The sequence below is a fragment of the Oryctolagus cuniculus genome, chromosome 15 (assembly GCF_964237555.1).
Source record: "Oryctolagus cuniculus chromosome 15, mOryCun1.1, whole genome shotgun sequence".
NCBI classification, from domain to species: Eukaryota; Metazoa; Chordata; class Mammalia; order Lagomorpha; family Leporidae; genus Oryctolagus; species Oryctolagus cuniculus.
The window spans coordinates 88944325-88962918 of NC_091446.1; the positions used below are offsets into that span (position 1 = coordinate 88944325).

Sequence of the window (18594 nt, forward strand, 5' to 3'; positions counted from 1 at the left end):
TTCTGTAATAATCATTTCTGATCATTACAAGAATGAAGAGTAAGCCACCAAGTTGTAGCTCATAAGGTCTGTTTCTCTGTGTCTCCAAGTCTACCAGCCTCTAAAATTAAATAAACATACACAATTCTTGAATAAAAATAACATTAAGATCCCACCATTTTCCTGCATAATTTTCAGGAAATATACAAGTATCTAGACACACATTGGCAAATTTATCCATGTATAAAATATATGTATGTTATATGTTACATATATTCATATATATACTACATTGAGGAGAAAGAATTATTACCCTTGGCTAAAATGGCCCTGAGACACTGTGTACCTGACAGTTTCCAGGGCAACTTACAGAATGTTGGGGGTGATGATGATCTTACAATAAAAGTTAAATCACCATGGCCACAGATTCACAGGGTTACGATTGGCCTAGACTGAAGTATTTGTGCAAAACAGTGACTCCAGTGAATTTAAGAATTTACTTAAATTTTCATAATTAAAGGTTAATTTCAAGTTCCATGAATGTCTGTAAGGCTAAGAATGAAATCTCCTGCTAATGAGTGATGGAATTGGCCCTAAATTGTTCTCATATACTGTGAAAATAAAATTTGGACATCTTCCAGAATTTGATGGCCTTACAATGATAAAGTAAATCATGGTAGCCTGAAGTGCCCTGCACTAGAATTGGCACAAATTAGGTTATTATTTATTGAGGTGGTAATAATAAATTTGAATCAACATGAAAAATAGATAAATGTATTCATTTCAATATGTTTTATATTGATAGTTGTGTGTACAAATGTTAAATTTAGTAGAAGCAGGAATAAGGTTGCAAGGAGATGTAACAGATATTAATAAAAATAGCCCTAAATACATACACATTTAAATACAGAAAATTTGTGCTCTCTTAAATCAAAGAAAGCTTATGTCATTAAATTCAGTAATTTTAAAACCAAGATAAAATTGTCTTGATCTAATGCCTAGAAATTTATAGAGAATGACAATTTTGATTCTTGAAATATAAAAAAGTGTCCTTGAAAGTGTAAAAGAATGTGATGTTCTAAAATTATTTGATAGGCCATAAAGATGGAGATTGCTATGACAACTTGAACATTATTTAGTGCATTCCTGACATGAAAATATAAGTGCCCAAAAGAATCATCATACCTTGGCAGTGCTAAGATTGTTTTCCATGTGGATATTGACATACTCAGATGAAATTGATAAAATGAAAGACAAAAAAATAGAAACCTGATGCACATGGAAATTAAAACTTTGCCTTGCCCTTAGTAACAATGTCATTTTAATGTGAGCCATAATTAAAAAACAAATATGTGGATGAATATTTGGTGAAAAAACAGTCCGGAATAAACTGGAAATATTACAGTATGATACAGACTTGTAGTTTGGAAAATGTCCACAATCAGAAAGTAATTTAAAGTCCCAGGAGCATCTAGAAACATTAAGAATGTATCCTATGCTGATGACCATTAAGGTGCTGGCACTGCAATGTAGTCAAATCCTATACACATGACAGTTGCTGGGACAACTTCCAGCATTTAGAGTGAGTTGATGACCACACAATTATAAATCAAACCATGGTACCCATCATTTCCTTGTGTTAGGAATGTCACAAATCAGGTTACTCATTACACATGCAGGTGACAGTAGTAAATGACAAAATAAATATGCACTCCATGCATTTAATTTTGATTATATGGTGTATAAATTAGTACTTTGGCAGAAACAGCATCATAATCATATAGAGATGGGCTAATAATTGGATGGTAGAGTAGGGAGGGAGCTTACTGCTCTAGCCCAGGAAAAGATAGTTTTAAAAAAGTGGAAATAGAGTAGACTCAGGGAAGAGTTAGGGAAAAAATGACAGAGGAAATTCTACTGACATTAGAGGGACATGGTGGACCCACATGGAGTGCGTGGTGCCCACAGCTCATGACTCCAACAGCTGAGAGCCTATGCACCAGAACTGGAAAGTGAGGTGAGACAAGACCACAGTAGCCTGAGCCACCAGCAAACATGTCCAGGAACCTAGAGGGAATGAGGCTTAAATCTCTGAGGGAAAGTGTGCCAGCCAAACTAGAGAGAGAAAAAAAAAAAGAGGGGGGGGACAGTACAGACATGTTTCTCTCTCTCCAATCACCTCACAAAGGCATGCAAGCTGATAGAGCAGGAGCCATTTTGGACATACATAACATCTGTGCCAGCTTGTATCTGCACCAGGCAAGCAGTCGAGTGGAGACTCCTGACTCTGGTGGGGAGAAATAATAGGAAACTAGGAACTTGTGACTGTGTGAAACTTCTGAAGCAAGATGGTGAAAAAATAAAAAACTGAGGGTGTGTGGGAAGACTCATGGTGTGGCTGGGACTTTGAGCACTCTCAGTGGGAGAGGCCACAAGCTTGGGGGTTCCTGGTTACCTGATGAGAGACATTTCTGGAGAATCTGAACTTATACTGAGGACTACACAGATCCTTTGTGTGGTTCTTTGGACAGAGCAGACAAACATTATACCCACTGAGACTAGTACTCAGGCACTGGTCTCCATTGAGGAGAAGAGCCCAACTGAGCAGAATATACTTCTGTTCTGATTAAAAAAAGGGGAAATAAGACTTAACATGCCAAACTTGGGTGTGTCACCTGAGGCACACCCTTAACCCTGCAGACTGAACAGAGCTCTCTGGCCACACCCACTACAAGCCTCCAGAGATTCAGTGAAAGCAGAAAGTCCACTTATCTACAGAGTCGTAGTACAAAGATAAAATCTGCCACAGTGGAAAAAAAATAAAAAAGAAGAAATCTTGCTAGTCTGGGAAAGTGGTGGCAAATTCTTTCAATTTCTGTTTGGTATGAAAGGTCTTTATTTCACCTTCATTCACAAATGAGAGCTTTGCAGGGTATAATAATCTGGGATGACAATTTTATTCTTAAGACTTGGGCTAGATTTTGCCATTTTCTCTTAGCCTGCAGGGTTTCTGATGAGAAGTCTGCTGTGAGTCTAATTGTAGATCCTCTGAAAGTAATCTAGCATTTCTCTTATGCATTTTAGAATCTTCTCTTTTTGTTTCACTGTGGCAGTTTGATTACAATGTGTCATGTCAAGGATGTTTTCTGATCATGCCTATTCAAATTTCTGTGTGCTTCCTGTACTTGGATGTCTCTTTTTCCAAACCTGGAAAGTTTTCTGCTAGTATTTCACTAAAAATGCCTTCTAATCCTTTCTCTCTCTCCATGCCTGCAGGAACTCCTAGAACCAGAATGTTGGTTTATTTTTATAGTATCCTATATATTCCCAACAGTCTTTTTTAGATTTCTAATCTTCTGTTCTTCTGTTTGGTTTGACTGTATATTTTCCTGCACTCTGTCTACTTAGTCTGGTATTCTCTCTTCTGCCTCACTGATTCTATTTTTAAGGCTCTCCACTGCATTTTTTATTTGTTTTATTGAATTCTTCATTTCATTTTGATTTCTTTTTAATGTCTCAATTTCATATTCTGTTGAATTCTTTTCATCTTGATTCTTCCTGATAATTTTTATTTCATGGGAGAGATTTTCTTTCATGTCCTTCATGGATTTCAGTAGTTTGTGCATTTGCTTTTGATTACTTCTATGTAATCTTATGACCAAATTTTTGAGTTCTATTTCTTGCATTTCTTCTATCTCATCATCTTCATGATCTAGTATTGAAATGTGATGTTCTTTTGGGAGCATGATGATGTTTTCCTTATTCTTGCTTCTTGGATTCTTGCATTTGTTTGGCATTTGTGAAGATACTCATTTTTTTTTCTGGCAGTTTTTATCATTGTATTATGACTGTAGATAAAAGGACTTTCTGCTTTCAGTGAATCTCTAGAGGCTTGTAGTGGGTGTGGCCAGAGAGTTCTGTTCAGTTTTCAAGGGGAAAGGGTATGCCTAAGGTGACACACCCAGGTTTGGCATGGTAAATCTTTTTTTTAATCAGAAGGGAGTTATATTCTGTTCAGCTGAGTTCTGCTCTTCAGTGAAGACCAGTGCCTGAGTACTAAATCAAGTAGGTGTAATATTCACTATGTTCCAAGGACCACATAAGGTCTGTGCTCTCCATGTGGGACCTCTGTCCTTAGTGAGAATTAACAGTAAATCTAGTCTTCAAATACCTGTTTAGCTGGGAGCCTAGGAAAAAGTGCTCAGGGAAGCAATATTGTGAAAAAATAGTTCTAAGTAATATGAAAGATAACCCAGACAAAACAGCAGTACAGCAAATCATTCAACCTCACTGAAACTACCAGCAGCTACATCATTCATTTTCTATTAAATCTGTTTATAATAAGATTTAATTTGATGAACATTTGTAAGAAGCTGTGGGGACTTAAACAGGAATGAAGAGCTATTTTTCATGGGTAGTAATGGAGGTGAAATGGATTAGTTGCATAGCTATTATCTAGATGGGAAATAAAAGAGCTACTGCAGCTAGATGCATCATAGCATTTGTAGCCCTGTTATCATGGGATAACCATGCAACCTAGAAAAAGTGTTCCTCCTAAGGGTATCCTGAGGAATTAACTGAATGTAAATCAGATTTATATAAATCCAGAAAGGACTTTGTAAATCGGAAGGAATAAAAACACACATTTTCAATAAAAATGAGGGCCACCTGTAAGAGCAGGGAATAATACAACAAAAAAGGTTATAAAATTATAGTAAAGTTAAATTAAGACAAAAGTGTACTATAGGGGCCAGCACTGTGTCACAGCAGGTTAATGCCCTGACCTGAAGTGCTGGCATCCCATATGGGTGCCGGTTCAAGAACTGGCTGCTCCACTTCCAATCTAGCTCTCTGCTATGGCCTGGGAAATAGTAGAAGACCCAAATGCTTGGGCCCCTGCACCTACATGGGCGATCTGGAGGAAGCTCCTGGCTTTGGATCAGCACAGTTCTGGCCATTGTGGCCAATTGGAGAGTGAACCACAGGATGGAAGATTCTCTCTCTCTGCCTCTGCTCTTTCTGTGTAATCTGACTTTCAAATAAATAAATCTCTCTTTTTTTTAAAGTATACTACATTTATGCTCCTGCTTCTCTGTTGCAATGGCTACCACATGAATAGACTTCATTCCATGTTCTTGTCTCACGGCAATTAGAAATATAATGAAAAACTGTAGAAAAGGGGCATCATGAATGAAAAACGCATTATGCACTCAGTAATACAGGAAAATTCAGATGAGTGTTGCAACTTATAGGGTTTGAGGTTGTCCCTTTAAAGAATGAGGGTAATGTATGCAACAACATCTACTTCCATATTCAAATAGACCTTGGGTAGTGGAGTCTAATCCAGATGTACACACAGATAAGTTGAAATTTCTCATGGGTATATAGGTCACCACAAACTCATTCCCTTGTGTTGCACACAACACTTATTATCCAGGGCCGGGGTACACTATTATGGCTGGAACATGTGTCACTTGGTATGCCTATTGTCACATCACTGGTTTGCACTACAATAATGTGGGGAAAGAATCCTGGGTGGCCAAGAAAGCGGCTATAAAACAAATAATTTTGTAATTGATAAAGATGGTATTCCAAATAACTGTTGAAATAACTGTTACTCAACTTTTAAATATTTATTAACAAAACTTACACAAGAGAGCACAGTTCAGTTCATATACTTGATTCCACTCACAATCATGAGAAACCAAAAGTTCAGGTTGTATAAGAGAAAAATTTCTGAACAACAGTTAACCACTCTCTGTCACAATTCATCATGAAAACTGCCCAATACTCATTAAGATGTGATTCCACCAAAGAATTCTTCCAAACAAATTATATTTCAGGGACTTCTCTCTGTAATCTTGCTATGTTTTGTGGAAGTTTCCCTAATAATAAAGGTATTTCCCATTATAATACAGTCATAGGATTTTTTCTTTCTGTGAGTTGTCAGGTAACCATTGAGAGGTGACGTATGATACATGACTTTTCTATGCATGTATGTTTTCTCATTTCTGAGTCTCTTTATGTGAATTGATTAATGGCAGAAGAATTTTTTCACATTCATTAAATTGACATTTTACTGTATGAATTCTCTGGTGTTAGTTGATGTTTAATTTCTTGTTCTTTAAGATTTTTATTTGTTTCACAGGTAGAGTTACAGTGAGAGAGACAGAGATAAAGGTCTTCCTTCTGTTGGTTCACTCCTCAAATGGCCACAACGGCCAGAGCTGCACTGATCTAAAGCCAGGAGCCAGTTGCTTCTTCCTGGTCTTCCATGTGGGTGCAGAGGCCCAAGCACTTGGGCTGTCTTCTACTGCTTTCCCAGGCCACAGAAGAGAGCTGGATTGAAGAGGGACAGCTGGGACTAGAACTGACACCTATATGGGATGCCAGCATCGCAGATGGAGGATTAACCTACTGGACCACAGCGCCAGCCTGATGTTTAATTTCTGGCTATGAATTTTTAAGGTCTATTGCACTTGAAGGATATCACTTTTTGAGTTGCATATTTATGAAGCCTGAATTCCATGAAAATATACTTCCACATTCATTACACTCCTAAGAAACCCCTTGTGTGAATTTTATGATGTATAATGATCAATTTCTGACAAATGGCTTTTTGTCACACTAATAATATTTCTGAACTTCATTTTTTTAACAATTTACTTTATTTATTTGAAACACAAAGTTACAGAGAGACAAAGAAGCAGAAAGAGGTCTTCTATCCACTGATTCACTCCCCAGATGGATGCAATGGCTGGAGCTGCAGTGATCCAAAGCCACGAGTCAGGAGCTTCTTCTGGGTCTCCCACGTGGGTGCGGGGCCATCTTCTACTGCTTTCCCAGGCCATAGCAGAGACCTGGATCAGAAGAGGAGCAGCCGGTACTAGAGCTGGTGCCCACAAGGTATGCCAGCATTTCAGGCCAGGGCTTTAACTTACTGTGCCACAGCGCTGGTCCCAACCTTTCTTCCTTATGGGAGTGCCTATTGTATGGGATGCAATTTCCAGCAAAAGGCTCTGTCACAAGGTTATGTTGATTTTGGAAAAAGTCCTTCACATTCATTATATTCTTAAGTTCTCTCCCTTGTTTGAACTACATGTGTTATGAGGTATTCCTTCGGACAAAAGGCTTTCTCATATTTATTACAAGATTTCCACCATGTAATAAATTTTCTGATGTTATATTGTGTGATTTTGACATAGTTTTCCAACACTCATTCCATTCATATGGTTTCTCCCCCATGTGAATTCTGATGTTTTATGAAGTGTTACTTATGGATAAAGGCTTTTCCATATGTATTATATCCAAAGTGTTTTCCCCCATATGAATTAGATGATGTGCAATGAGGGCCGAACTATGGGACAAACCTTTCTAAGTCATTATGTCCAAAAGGTTTCTCTTCATGTGAATTTTCTGACGCATTCTGTGATGTGACTTGTTGCCAAGGGCTTTTCTACAGTCATTGCATTCATGAAGTTTCTCCCTGGTGTGAATTCTCTGGTATGATATGAGCTATGATTTATAACATATGATTTATAAAGGCTTTCCCACACTCATTAGATACATAAGGTTTCTGCCCTTTGTGAATTCTCTGATGCATGATGAAGGTTGACTTATGGCTAAATGCTTTCCAGTTATTACAATCATGAGTTTTCTACCCTGTGTGAATTCTCTGCTGTGATATGAGTTTTGTCTTTTGTCCAAAGGTTTTCAAAAGTCATTACATTCATGAGGTTTCTCCCCTGTGTGAATTCTCTAGTGTAATATGAGGTATGACTTGTGTCCAAATGCTTTTCCAGTCTTTTAATTTATGAGGTTTCTCCCCTGTGTGAATTCTCTGGTGTATGATGAGGTGTGACTTTCATACAAAGGCTTTTCCAGTTATTACATTCATGAGATTTCTGCCCCGTGTGAATTCTCTGGTGTAATATGAGGTGTGACATTCTTCCAAATGCTTTTCCACAGTCATTAAATTTATGAGGTTTCTCCCCTGTGTGAATTACTGATGTTTCATGAAGTCTGACTTGTGTCCAAAGGCTTTTCCACAGTCTTTACATTTATGAGGTTTCTCCTCTGTGTGCATTCACTGGTGTATGATGCAGTGTGACTTTCTTCCAAATGCTTTTCCATAGTCATTACATTTATGAGGTTTGTCCCTGTATGAATTCACTGATGTTTCATGAGGTATGATGTTTGTCCAAAGGCTTTTCCACAGTCATTACATTTATGAGGTTTCTGCCCTGTGTGAATTCTCTGGTGCACGATGAGGTGTGATTTTGTCCAAAGGCATTTCCACAGTCATTACATTTATGAGGTTTCTCCCCTGTGTGAATTCGCTGATGTTTCATGAGGTATGACTTTCGTCCAAAGGCTTTTCCACAGTCATTACATTTATGAGGTTTCTCCCCTGTGTGAATTCTCTGGTGCACGATGAGGTGTGACTTTTGTGTAAAGGCTTTTCCACAGTCATTACATTCATGAGGTTTCTGCCCTGTGTGAATTCGCTGGTGTATGATGAGGTGTGACTTTTGTCCAAAGGCTTTTCCACAGTCATTACATTTATGAGGTTTCTCCCCTGTGTGAATTCGCTGGTGTATGATGAGGTCTGACTTTTGTCCAAAGGCTTTTCCACAGACTTTACATTTATGAGGTTTCTCCTCTGTGTGCATTCGCTGGTGTATGATGAGGTGTGACTTTCTTCCAAATGCTTTTCCACAGTAATTACATTCATAGGGTTTCTCCCCTGTGTGAATTCGCTGATGTTTCATGAGGTCTGACTTTCCTCCAAAGGCTTTTCCACAGTCATTACATTCATGAGGTTTCTCCCCTGTGTGAATTCTCTGGTGTAATATGAGGTATGACTTTCTTCCAAAGGCTTTTCCACAGTCATTACATTTATGAGGTTTCTCCCCTGTGTGAATTTGCTGGTGTATGATGAGGTGTGACTTTTGTCCAAAGGCTTTTCCACAGTCATTACATTTATGAGGTTTCTCCCCTGTGTGAATTCGCTGGTGTATGATGAGGTTTGACTTTTGTCCAAAGGCTTTCCCGCAGTCATTACATTTATGAGGTTTCTCCCCTGTGTGCATTTGCTGATGTGTGAGGAAGGCTGACTTGTGTCCAAAGGCTTTTCCACAGTAATTACATTCATGAGGTTTCTCACCTGTGTGAATTCTCTGGTGTAATATGAGGTGCGACTTTCTTCCAAATGCTTTCCCACAGTCATTACATTCATAGGGTTTCTCCCCTGTGTGAATTCTCTGGTGTACGATGAGGACTGACTTTTGTCCAAAGCCTTTTCCACAATAATTACATTCATGAGGTTTCTCCCCTGTGTGAATTCTCTGGTGCAGTACGAGGTTTGACTTTTGTCCAAAAGCTTTTCCACAGTCATTACATTCATAGGGTTTCTCCCCTGTGTGAATTCTCTGGTGTACGATGAGGACTGACTTCCACAGAAAGCCTTTTCCACAATGAAGGCATTTATAAAGTTTCTCCCCTGTGTGAATTCGCTGATGGTTTATGAGGTATGATTTCTGTGTAAAGGCTTTTGCACAGTCACTACATTCATGAGGTTTCTCCCCTGTGTGAATTTGTTGACATTTCCTGAGGACTGACTTTTGTCCAAAGGCTTTCCCACAGCCATTACATTCATAAGGTGAATTAATACTGAGTGATTTTCCACAAGGGTTACATGTGTAAAGTTTTTCCCTTGTATTTAGTCTCTGATTTATTGCAAGATGTGATTGGTGAATGACAGGTTCAACATACCTAATATAAAATTTCTTTGTTGTGTGAGTTTGTTGATGCATATTGAGGCTAGAATTTTCATTGATAGCCTTTTCTTTTTGAGTTGCTTTTCCAAAAGTGACAGTTGATTTATTACAGTTTTCTGCCATATGAACCCTCTCAGATTTACAGGACATCTTTCTTGTGAAGACTTTTGCTTGTCCAGTGGGTCCAAATGGCTGCTTCATGATGTGAATATTGTCATGCTGACTAAGAGGCTCACAGAACTGGAGAGATTTTCCAGGTAACTTAGTGTTATCAAATTTCTCTCCACCCTGTAGTTGATTAGGCCCACTGGGGGGATACACAGTGTGACATTTATTGCATTCCTCAGGCTTCAATCCTGAATAGATTCCCTTTTTAATAATCAGTGTTGGAATATGGCTTGAATTTAAAGTAAGGGTCTTTCTTAATTCAACTCTCTTGAGAGCTGATGTCTTGTTATTTTTCATAAAATCCTGATTCAGATTTGTGTCCTGACTTTCCTGGTTGATCCTAATCAGGTCATCCCTTTTCATGCCCACTGAAATGAGAAAAAAGCAATCACGTCACTGAATCACATGTAACTGTTTCTCCTGGCATACTCATGCAAAGGGAATGAAGTTACTTGTTATCCAAGTGGCATAAGATTTTCACAAAATCAGTACGAGGTACTTATTTGTGACCATTATATGGTTTTTCTCTTTAATACATTAATATACCATGAGGTTTCCCAATGTTCAAACATGATCCTTTTTACTATGGGAATTTGTCAAGGATGGTAGAATGACATTTGTGCTATGATGTGTGGGATGCCTGCATCTCAAAACAGTGTCAGTTTGAGCCCTGGCTACTCTGCTTTCAGTACAGCTCTCTGCCTATGTAAACTGGGAGGAAGCAGATAATGGTTCATGTGCCTGGGAACCTGTGATACACCAGGAAAGACTAGATGAATTCTAGAGTTTTGGCTTCAGACTAGTTAGACCTAAGTGTTGCAGACATCTGGGAAGTGAGCTAATAGAGGACCTCTTTCTCTCTCTCTCTTCTCTCACTATCACTTTGCCTTTCACAAAGATGAAATAACTATAAAATATTTTAAAGAATGGACAAATATTTAATAAAAATATTCACCCACTACCTAGCAACCATTTTTTCCCTGTCCTTTTTCTCCAGTTTATTTTTATAAAAATTGTGTGCTTTTTGCGTCTCTGATATCTCAACCATAAACATGAAAAAGTTTTAGTGATCATTTCCTTGCAGGTGGAGAAGAGTAAAATGTGCCTGTACTTTAAGCAGGACAACTTTTAAGGAGAATGATTTGAATCTATGATTGTCTTACATTCAGTCTTCCTAGGTAAACATCATTTGTGGGATTTTTCAAATGAAAAACTGCTTGGTCTCTACTCTATGACAGCTTCCCCAAATTCCTAAGCATCTCAGAAGTACAACAGGTACAGAAAATTCCCAATATACCACTTTAGTTAAGCACTCCCAATCAGTTTGGAGAATTTGTTTCTGCAAACCGGGATGTGCTCATCTTCTTTGAAAAGTGTTTTCTAGCTCATTCTGAAATCATCAGTGCTGGTTACCGCCTCTAAATTCTTTCTAGAAACATTCCTGTGTGATAATTTGAATTTCTGGAGGCTTTTGATCAGCTGCCTCCTATTTTCACTGAAAGCTTCATTTCCTATGCTTTTATTATCTTTTTATTTGCTTCTTTTTCAATGATACTGAAAAATAAGAGAGAAATCATACTTCAAACTCCACCCTTAATGAAATCTGAGCCACTCAAAATAAACCCATGAGGCTACTTGACCTTGGGTCTCAAAAGCTCATTACTATCTTGGTGAGTCTAGGATCACTTATTTTCAGGTTTTATATAAGTTCATGCTTAGTTTATGATTTCTTTTTTTCAAAGATTTACTTTATTTATTTGAAAGCTAGAATTATGGAGAGAGAGAGAGAAGTCTTCCATCTGCTGGTTCACTCCCCATATGGGCACAACAGGCAATGTGGGCCAAGATGAAGTTAGGAGCCAGGAGTATCTTGTCTCCCACATGGGTACAGGGAGTCAAGGACTTGGACCAACCTCTTCTCTTTTCTCAGGTGCATTAGCAGAGAGCTGCATTAGAAGAGGACCAGCTGGGACTTGAACTGGCACCCATATGCAATGCTAGTGCTGCAGGCTGGAGCTTTAACACACTGCACCACAGTGTCATTCCTAGCTTCATAATTTCTGATGTCACAGCACAGAGGCTTACTCATGACCATCTCTTTTTTTTTTTTAAAGATTTATTTATTTATTTGAAAGTCAGAGTTTCATAGAGAGAGGAGAGGCAAAGAGAGAGCAAGGTCTTGATCCAATGGTTCACTCCCCAGTTGGCCACAACGTCCAGAACTGTGCTGATCTGAAGCCAGGAGCCAGGAGCTTCTTCTGGGTCTCCCCCGGGTGCAGGGGTACAAGGACTTGGACCATCTTCTACTGCTTTCCCAGACCATAGCTGAGAGCTGGATCAGAAGTGGAGCAACTGTGTCTCGAACTGGTGCCCAATATGGGATGCTGGTGCTTCAGGCTAGGGTGTTAATTTATTGCACAACAGTGCTGGCCACATGACCATCTTTTAGCATTTCCTTATTTACTTACTTGAGAGTCAGAGAGACAGAATGGAAGATAAAGACAGACTGAAACAGAGGTTTGCCAACTATAGGCTCACTCCTCAAATGTTTCCAACAGACTATAATTTTCTTATTTATTTGAGAGGCACAGAGGATAAAAAAAGGAAAGAGACTAAAAAACAGAGTTCACATTTATTGATTCAGTCCTGAGCAAGTTCTATGCCTGGGTACAATCATGAGTGGGAACTCAATCTGAGCAATGAGTTAGAAATAAGTTTCTGGGGATTGGCAATGTGGCATAGCTGGTAAAGCCACCACCTGCAGTGCCAACATCACTTACAGGCACCAGTTTAAGTCCTAGCTGCTCCACTTCTAATCCAGCACTCTGCTATGGCCTGGGAAAGCAGTAGAAGATGGCCAAAGTCCTTGGACCCCTGTACCCATGTGGGAGACCTGGAATAAGCTCCTGGCTCCTAGCTTCAGATCAGTACAGTTCCAGCCATGACAGCCAATTGAGAAGTGAACCAGTGGATGGAAGACCTCTCTCTCTCTTTAACTCTCGGCCTCTCCTTCTTCTCTCTCTCTGACTTTCAAATAAATAAATAAATCTTTAAAAAAAAATACAGAAACAGGCCAGTGCCATGGCTTAATAGGCTAAGCCTCTGCCTGTGGCACCAGCACACCTGGTTCTAGTCCCAGTTGGGGCTCCGGATTCTGTCCCGGTTACCCTCTCCCAGGCCAGCTCTCTGCTGTGGCCTGGGAGTGCAGTAGAGGATGGCACAAGTCCTTGGGCCCTACACCTGCATGGGAGACCAGGAGAAACACCTGGCTCCTAGCTTCAGATCAGCACAGTGTGCCAGCCACAACACGCTGGCTGCAGCGGCCATTGGAGGTGAACCAACAGTAAAGGAAGACTTTTCTCTCTGTCTTTCTCTCTCACTGTCCACTCTGCCTGTCAAAAAAAAAAAAAAAAAAACAAACAAACAACAACAAAAAAAAACCACAGAAACATTAAGATTAAAAAATAAGTTTCTGTATGTTGCCTAATTAACAAGCACTGAAGGAACTAGTAAGTACATGAAGGAAAAGGTATGAAAGTATAGAGAAGAACAAGTTAGAATTTGGGGAATGTATCAAACCTAAATAAAAGTCTTAGTAACATCAGGAGATGACTGGATTTTTTTTAATCAAAGAACATCTTCACTAAGAACAAAAGTTAGAATGATACTGGTATCTCTAAATGCCTGTGTCTGATGCACAAAACCAGCTGTCATCAGGAGTAAGGGTTGAGAAAAATTAATGGAAAGAATACCAGTCAACATCTGCACACTTTCTGCTTTGGCCTCCCTGTCTGTTATGTGCAGACTGACCTGAAAGGCTCTGATTCAGGCATTCGTCCACCATCCATGGCTCTGCTCCTTGCTCCAACTTGAAAATTAAGTCAGGTTTGGTAATGCAGTGCCCTATTAATGGAAACAAAGTAAGACTTTGTGAAATCCCTATCTTGGGTTACTTAAAGGACTACAGCTTGGTTCAGGAGCTATACAACAAATGTTCCAATTTGAATCTTTTGTTAGATGGTAGATATTCAGATTATTCATGGACTCAAATTCTAATCCTGCCCAATATTAAACATTATAAAGTGTTCCCTTGCTTGTCAAATAGCAAGAAAATGTTATCACTGGGCATGTGATGGGTGTAACTCACCCAAGGAGAAGAGGCTGCTGTAGGTCTCCAGCATCACATCTCTGTACAGGATTTTCTGAGCATTGTTCATGTTCTGCCATTCCTCCCAGCTAAAGTACACAGCCAGGTCTTCAAATGCTATCATCACCTGTAACATCACACTTACAGTCAACATGTTAACTCTGTCACAAAACAAACACTGACAGTTGTGTATGGATATGAAGGAAAAAGGAAGGATATGGTTTCACATTAGACTTGAGTGTTTAGAAAGCCACACAGAGCATTCAACAGGGTCAAACCCATTATCTACAGGCTGTGAGAAATGCCCAAACTGGAGGGAAACAGGAGGTTCAAATCACAAAGGCCACATCTGTCAAGGGGAATTGCACAGCAGGCTAAAAGAGGGGCAACACTGACTCTTCAATGAGCAATGTTAAGGAGAAGTATGCAGAAGCATTGAGAAAAAAAGGCAAGAAGCCATCAGTGAAACTACAATGGGAATGAACAGAAAATAATTTCCAGGAAAACACCATGCATATCATTTCCAATATGTCAGAGAAAAAATATATTAAAAGACAGGGCAGACATTTAGCTTAGTGTTTATGATGCCATCTCAGAGTGTCTATGTTTGATTTCCAATGCCAGCTCTAGTTTTTAGCTCCCAGATAATGCAGACCTGAGGAAGCAATGGTGATGTCACCAATGAAGGAGGCCTAGATTTCATTCCTCAATCCTGGCTTCAGTCCTGCCCCACCTCTAGCTCTGGATTAGTGCAACTCTGGCCATTGTGGCAAATGGGGGAGTGAACCAGCAGATGGAAGACTCTCTCTCTCTCTCTCCCTCTGCCTCTCTGTAACTCTGACTTGCAAATAAATTTAAAAAAATCTAAAAATAAATAAATAAACTAGCATTAAACACCTGACAAGCTGAGGAATAATTAAAAAAAAAAAAACACTTACAGGTGATATATTAATTTTCTTTCCTCTTAGAAACATGTGGAGGACCCAGAATCATACCTGGGAGAGAAGGTGAATGGCAAGAGTTCAAAGGAAACTCTGGAGGCCAACACTGTGACATAATGGGTAAAGCTGCTGCCTGCAGTGCCAGCATTCCATATGGGTGCTGGTTTGAGTCCTGCCTGCTCAACGTACAATCTAGCTCTCTGCTGTATCCTGAGAAAGCAGTGGAACATGGTCCAAGTCCTTGGGCCCCTACACCTGCATGGGAGACCCAGAAGCTCTTGGGTCTTGGCTTTGGATCAGCTCAGCTCCAGCCTTTGAAGTAATTTGGAGGGTGAGCCAGCAGATAGAAGACTTTCTCTCTCTCTCTCTCTCTGCAACTCTTTCAATAAATAAATGAAATATTAAAAAAAAAAAACCTCTCCTTTCCTTCTGCACTGAACAGTGGGAAAAAAAGAATATGATAGAATGAATAAATAACAATAAATACATTAACCAAGAAAACATCAGGTTTACTGTGGAGGAATAAACCTGTAAAAATGGAAATACATAGGAAAATGCACCCACCTATAAAGTGGCAAAGAATAAACAAGTTATCATTGGTTTAATGAAAGCATTATCTACAAATTTTTAAAATAATAGTGTAAAAATAAAAAGAAATATTAAGAGTGTTCAAATAAATGAGGTTATCAGAGATAAACATTACGTTATTTATACTAAAGAAAGCTAACAAATACACAGAATGTATATTTAATGCAATGTACTTTACCAGTAATGATTCTAAATAGACCTTTTCCCTTCACAAATCCCTGGATTGGGGCTGGCACTGTGGCCTAGCGGGTAAAGTTTCTGCCTGTAGACTGGCATCCCATATAGGCACTGGTTCGATTCCCAGCTGCTCCACTTCTGATCCAGCTCTCTGCTATGGCCTGGGAAAGTGGTAGAAGATGGCCCAAGTCCTTGGGCACCTGTACCCATGTGGGAGACCAGAAGAAGCTCCTAGATCCTGGCTTTGGATTGGCACAACATTGGCCATTGCAGCCAACTGGGGAGTGAACTAGTAGATGGAACATCTCTCTCTCTCTCTGCCTCTCCCTCTCTCTGTGTACAACTCTTTAAAAAATAAATAAATCTTCTAAAAAAAGACCCTGAATTTCACTTGACTTACCCCATGAGATACCAGTAAATGTGATAGAAATAGACAATTTGTTAAAAGATTTATTTGAAAGAGTTACACAAAGAAAGAAGGAGAGGCAGAGAAAAAGAGAGAGAGAGAGAGAGGAAGGGAGGGAGGGAAGGAGAAAGAGAAGTCTTTGAACTGCAGGTTCACTCCCCAGATGGCTGCAATGGCTGGAGCTGTGTAGATCCAAAGATATGAGCCAGGAGCTTCTTTCAGGTCTCCCACAAGGGAGTAGGGGCCAAAGGTCTTGGGCCATCTTCTACTGTTTTCCCAGGATGTAGCAAAGAGCTGGATCAGAAGTGGAGCAGCTGAGTCTCAAACTGACACCCATATGAGATGCTGGCACTGCAGGCGGTGGCTTTACCTGCTATGCCACAGAACCAGCCCCAGAAATAGACAATTTGTAAAGTATTTGCCTTCTCAGATTTTCTTTTTCTGACAATTATCTTCTGAAAAACCCTGGGGCCTGCCTGTTGAAGAGATAGTATGTAGCCTGGTGCTGTGGCTCACTAGGCTAATCCTCCACCTGCAGCACTGGTACTCCAGGTTCTAGTCCAGGTTGGGACAGTGGTTCTGTTCCAGTTGTTCCTCTTCCATTCCAGCTCTCAGCCATGGCCTGGGAAGGCAGTGGAGGATGGCCCAAGTGCTTGGGCCCTGCACCCGAATGGGAGACCTGGAGGAAGCACCTGGTTCCTAGCTTTGGATCAGCACAGCATGCCAGCCATAGCGGCCATTTGGGGGAGGGGGAACCTATGGAAAGAAGACCTTTCTGTCTCTCACAAACTCTGCCTGTCAAAAAAGTCCTGAGATTCACACAAATAAATTATCTGGAGACCAAAAGATTGTTCTTCACATTTAGGCTTATATATGGTCACTGTGTTCTTTTGGTTTATATTTTAAGAAGCTTATGATCACATGAAATCTAATTTAATATAATTTTACTATCTCAGAAAGCAGGATAAAGGTTCACAGTAATTTTCTGTAGCTGCATGTATACTGCATATTGTTCAAGAAGAATGACTGAAAGGGGGAAAAATTTTATGATATGCTTTTTGTTTTTCTTAAAGATTTATTTATTTATTTGAAAGTCAAAGATACACAGAGAGAGGAGAGGCAGAGAGAGAGAGAGAGAGAGAGATCTTCTATCCAATGGATCACTCTGCAAATGGCTGCAATGGCCAGAGCTGCACCAACTGAAGCCAGGACCCAGGAGTTTCTTCCAGGTCTCCCATGTGGGTGCAGGGACCCAAGGACTTGGATCATCTTCTACTGCTTTCTCAGGCCATAGCAGAGAGCTGGATCAGAAGTGGAACAGCCGAGTCTTGAACCCGTTCTGATATGGGATGTGGGCACTTCAGGCCAGGGCATTAACCCACTCTGCCACAGCACCGGCCTCAAGATATGCTTTTTGAAGCCACACACTCCAAACATAGCATTAGTAGCAAAAGGGAAGACATGCTCAGGAAAGTTTTCTAAAGCAGTACTATTTGAACTGGTGACAATTTCTGAAATGGATCTGAAAATAAATGTTTTTTAATTAAGTGTGGCAAGATAGAGAACATTAGACAGAAGTTAGGGTGCCAGGTGTTTACAAATCATGTGACACTACACAAAGCACTTTTCTCCTGAAAAATAATTTGTTTCATCTTTTTTACAGAGATCCTGGCAAAACTTCCTTGAGCTACCAAGAAGGACTATTAGAATACAGGAGGCAGGAGTCCTCCAAGATGGTGGAATAGGGAGGGAGCACACTGATAGTCCAGGAAAAGATAGTTTAATAAAAGTGGAAACACTGTAGTTTCAGTGAAGAGTGTTAGGGGAAAAAACTGCAGAAGAAACTCTTCCAGAACTAGTGGGACATGGTGGACCTACGTGGAGGGCATGGGTGCCCACAGATCAGGACCCCAGCTGCCGAGTACACACACCACCGCAGGAAAGGGAGGTGAGACAAAACCTCAGTAGCACAAAACAAAGGCGGGGAAGTGGCAGGAAGAGCCTAGAGGGAATGAGGTTTGAAGCCATGGGGGGGAAAGTCCAACAGGCTAAATAGGAGAAAAAAATAAAATAAAATAAACCTGTAAGGACACGATTCTCTCTCTCCACTCACCTTACAAAGGCAAGCAAGACAAAGAGCAGGCACCATTTTGGGCATACATAAAAGCTGCACCACCTCAGGGTTGCGCCCGCCCTCAGCTAAGCAGAAAAACCTGACTCTGGTGGGGAGAAATAACAGGAGGTTAGGACCTAGTGAATGTGTGGAGCTTATGAACTGTGACTGTGAAAAAAAAAAAAAAAAAAACAGGGTGTGTGAGAATTCATGGAGTGCCTGAGAGTGAGTACTCTCAGGAGACACCCCAAACTTGGCAATCTTAGCAATCTGGTGGGAGATTGCAGGGGAAACTG

The 18594-nt window shown here is 40.1% G+C and overlaps 1 protein-coding gene across 3 annotated transcripts in view; it reads right to left on the reverse strand.

The window, feature by feature from the left end:
• Nucleotides 1–5597: 5597 nt before the first annotated feature.
• Nucleotides 5598–18594, reverse strand: part of LOC103351311 (zinc finger protein 271-like) — a 38891-nt gene continuing 25894 nt past the window's right edge. For all 3 annotated transcript variants that reach the window (XM_008269823.4, XM_070058386.1, XM_070058385.1), the window contains exons 2-4: nucleotides 14074–14200; nucleotides 13737–13829; nucleotides 5598–10294 (exon numbers count right to left, since the gene is read on the reverse strand). In XM_008269823.4, the coding sequence (XP_008268045.4) occupies nucleotides 8160–10294; nucleotides 13737–13829; nucleotides 14074–14200 (2355 nt within the window). In that variant the 3' untranslated portion in view covers nucleotides 5598–8159. The remainder of the gene's footprint in view (nucleotides 10295–13736; nucleotides 13830–14073; nucleotides 14201–18594) is intronic.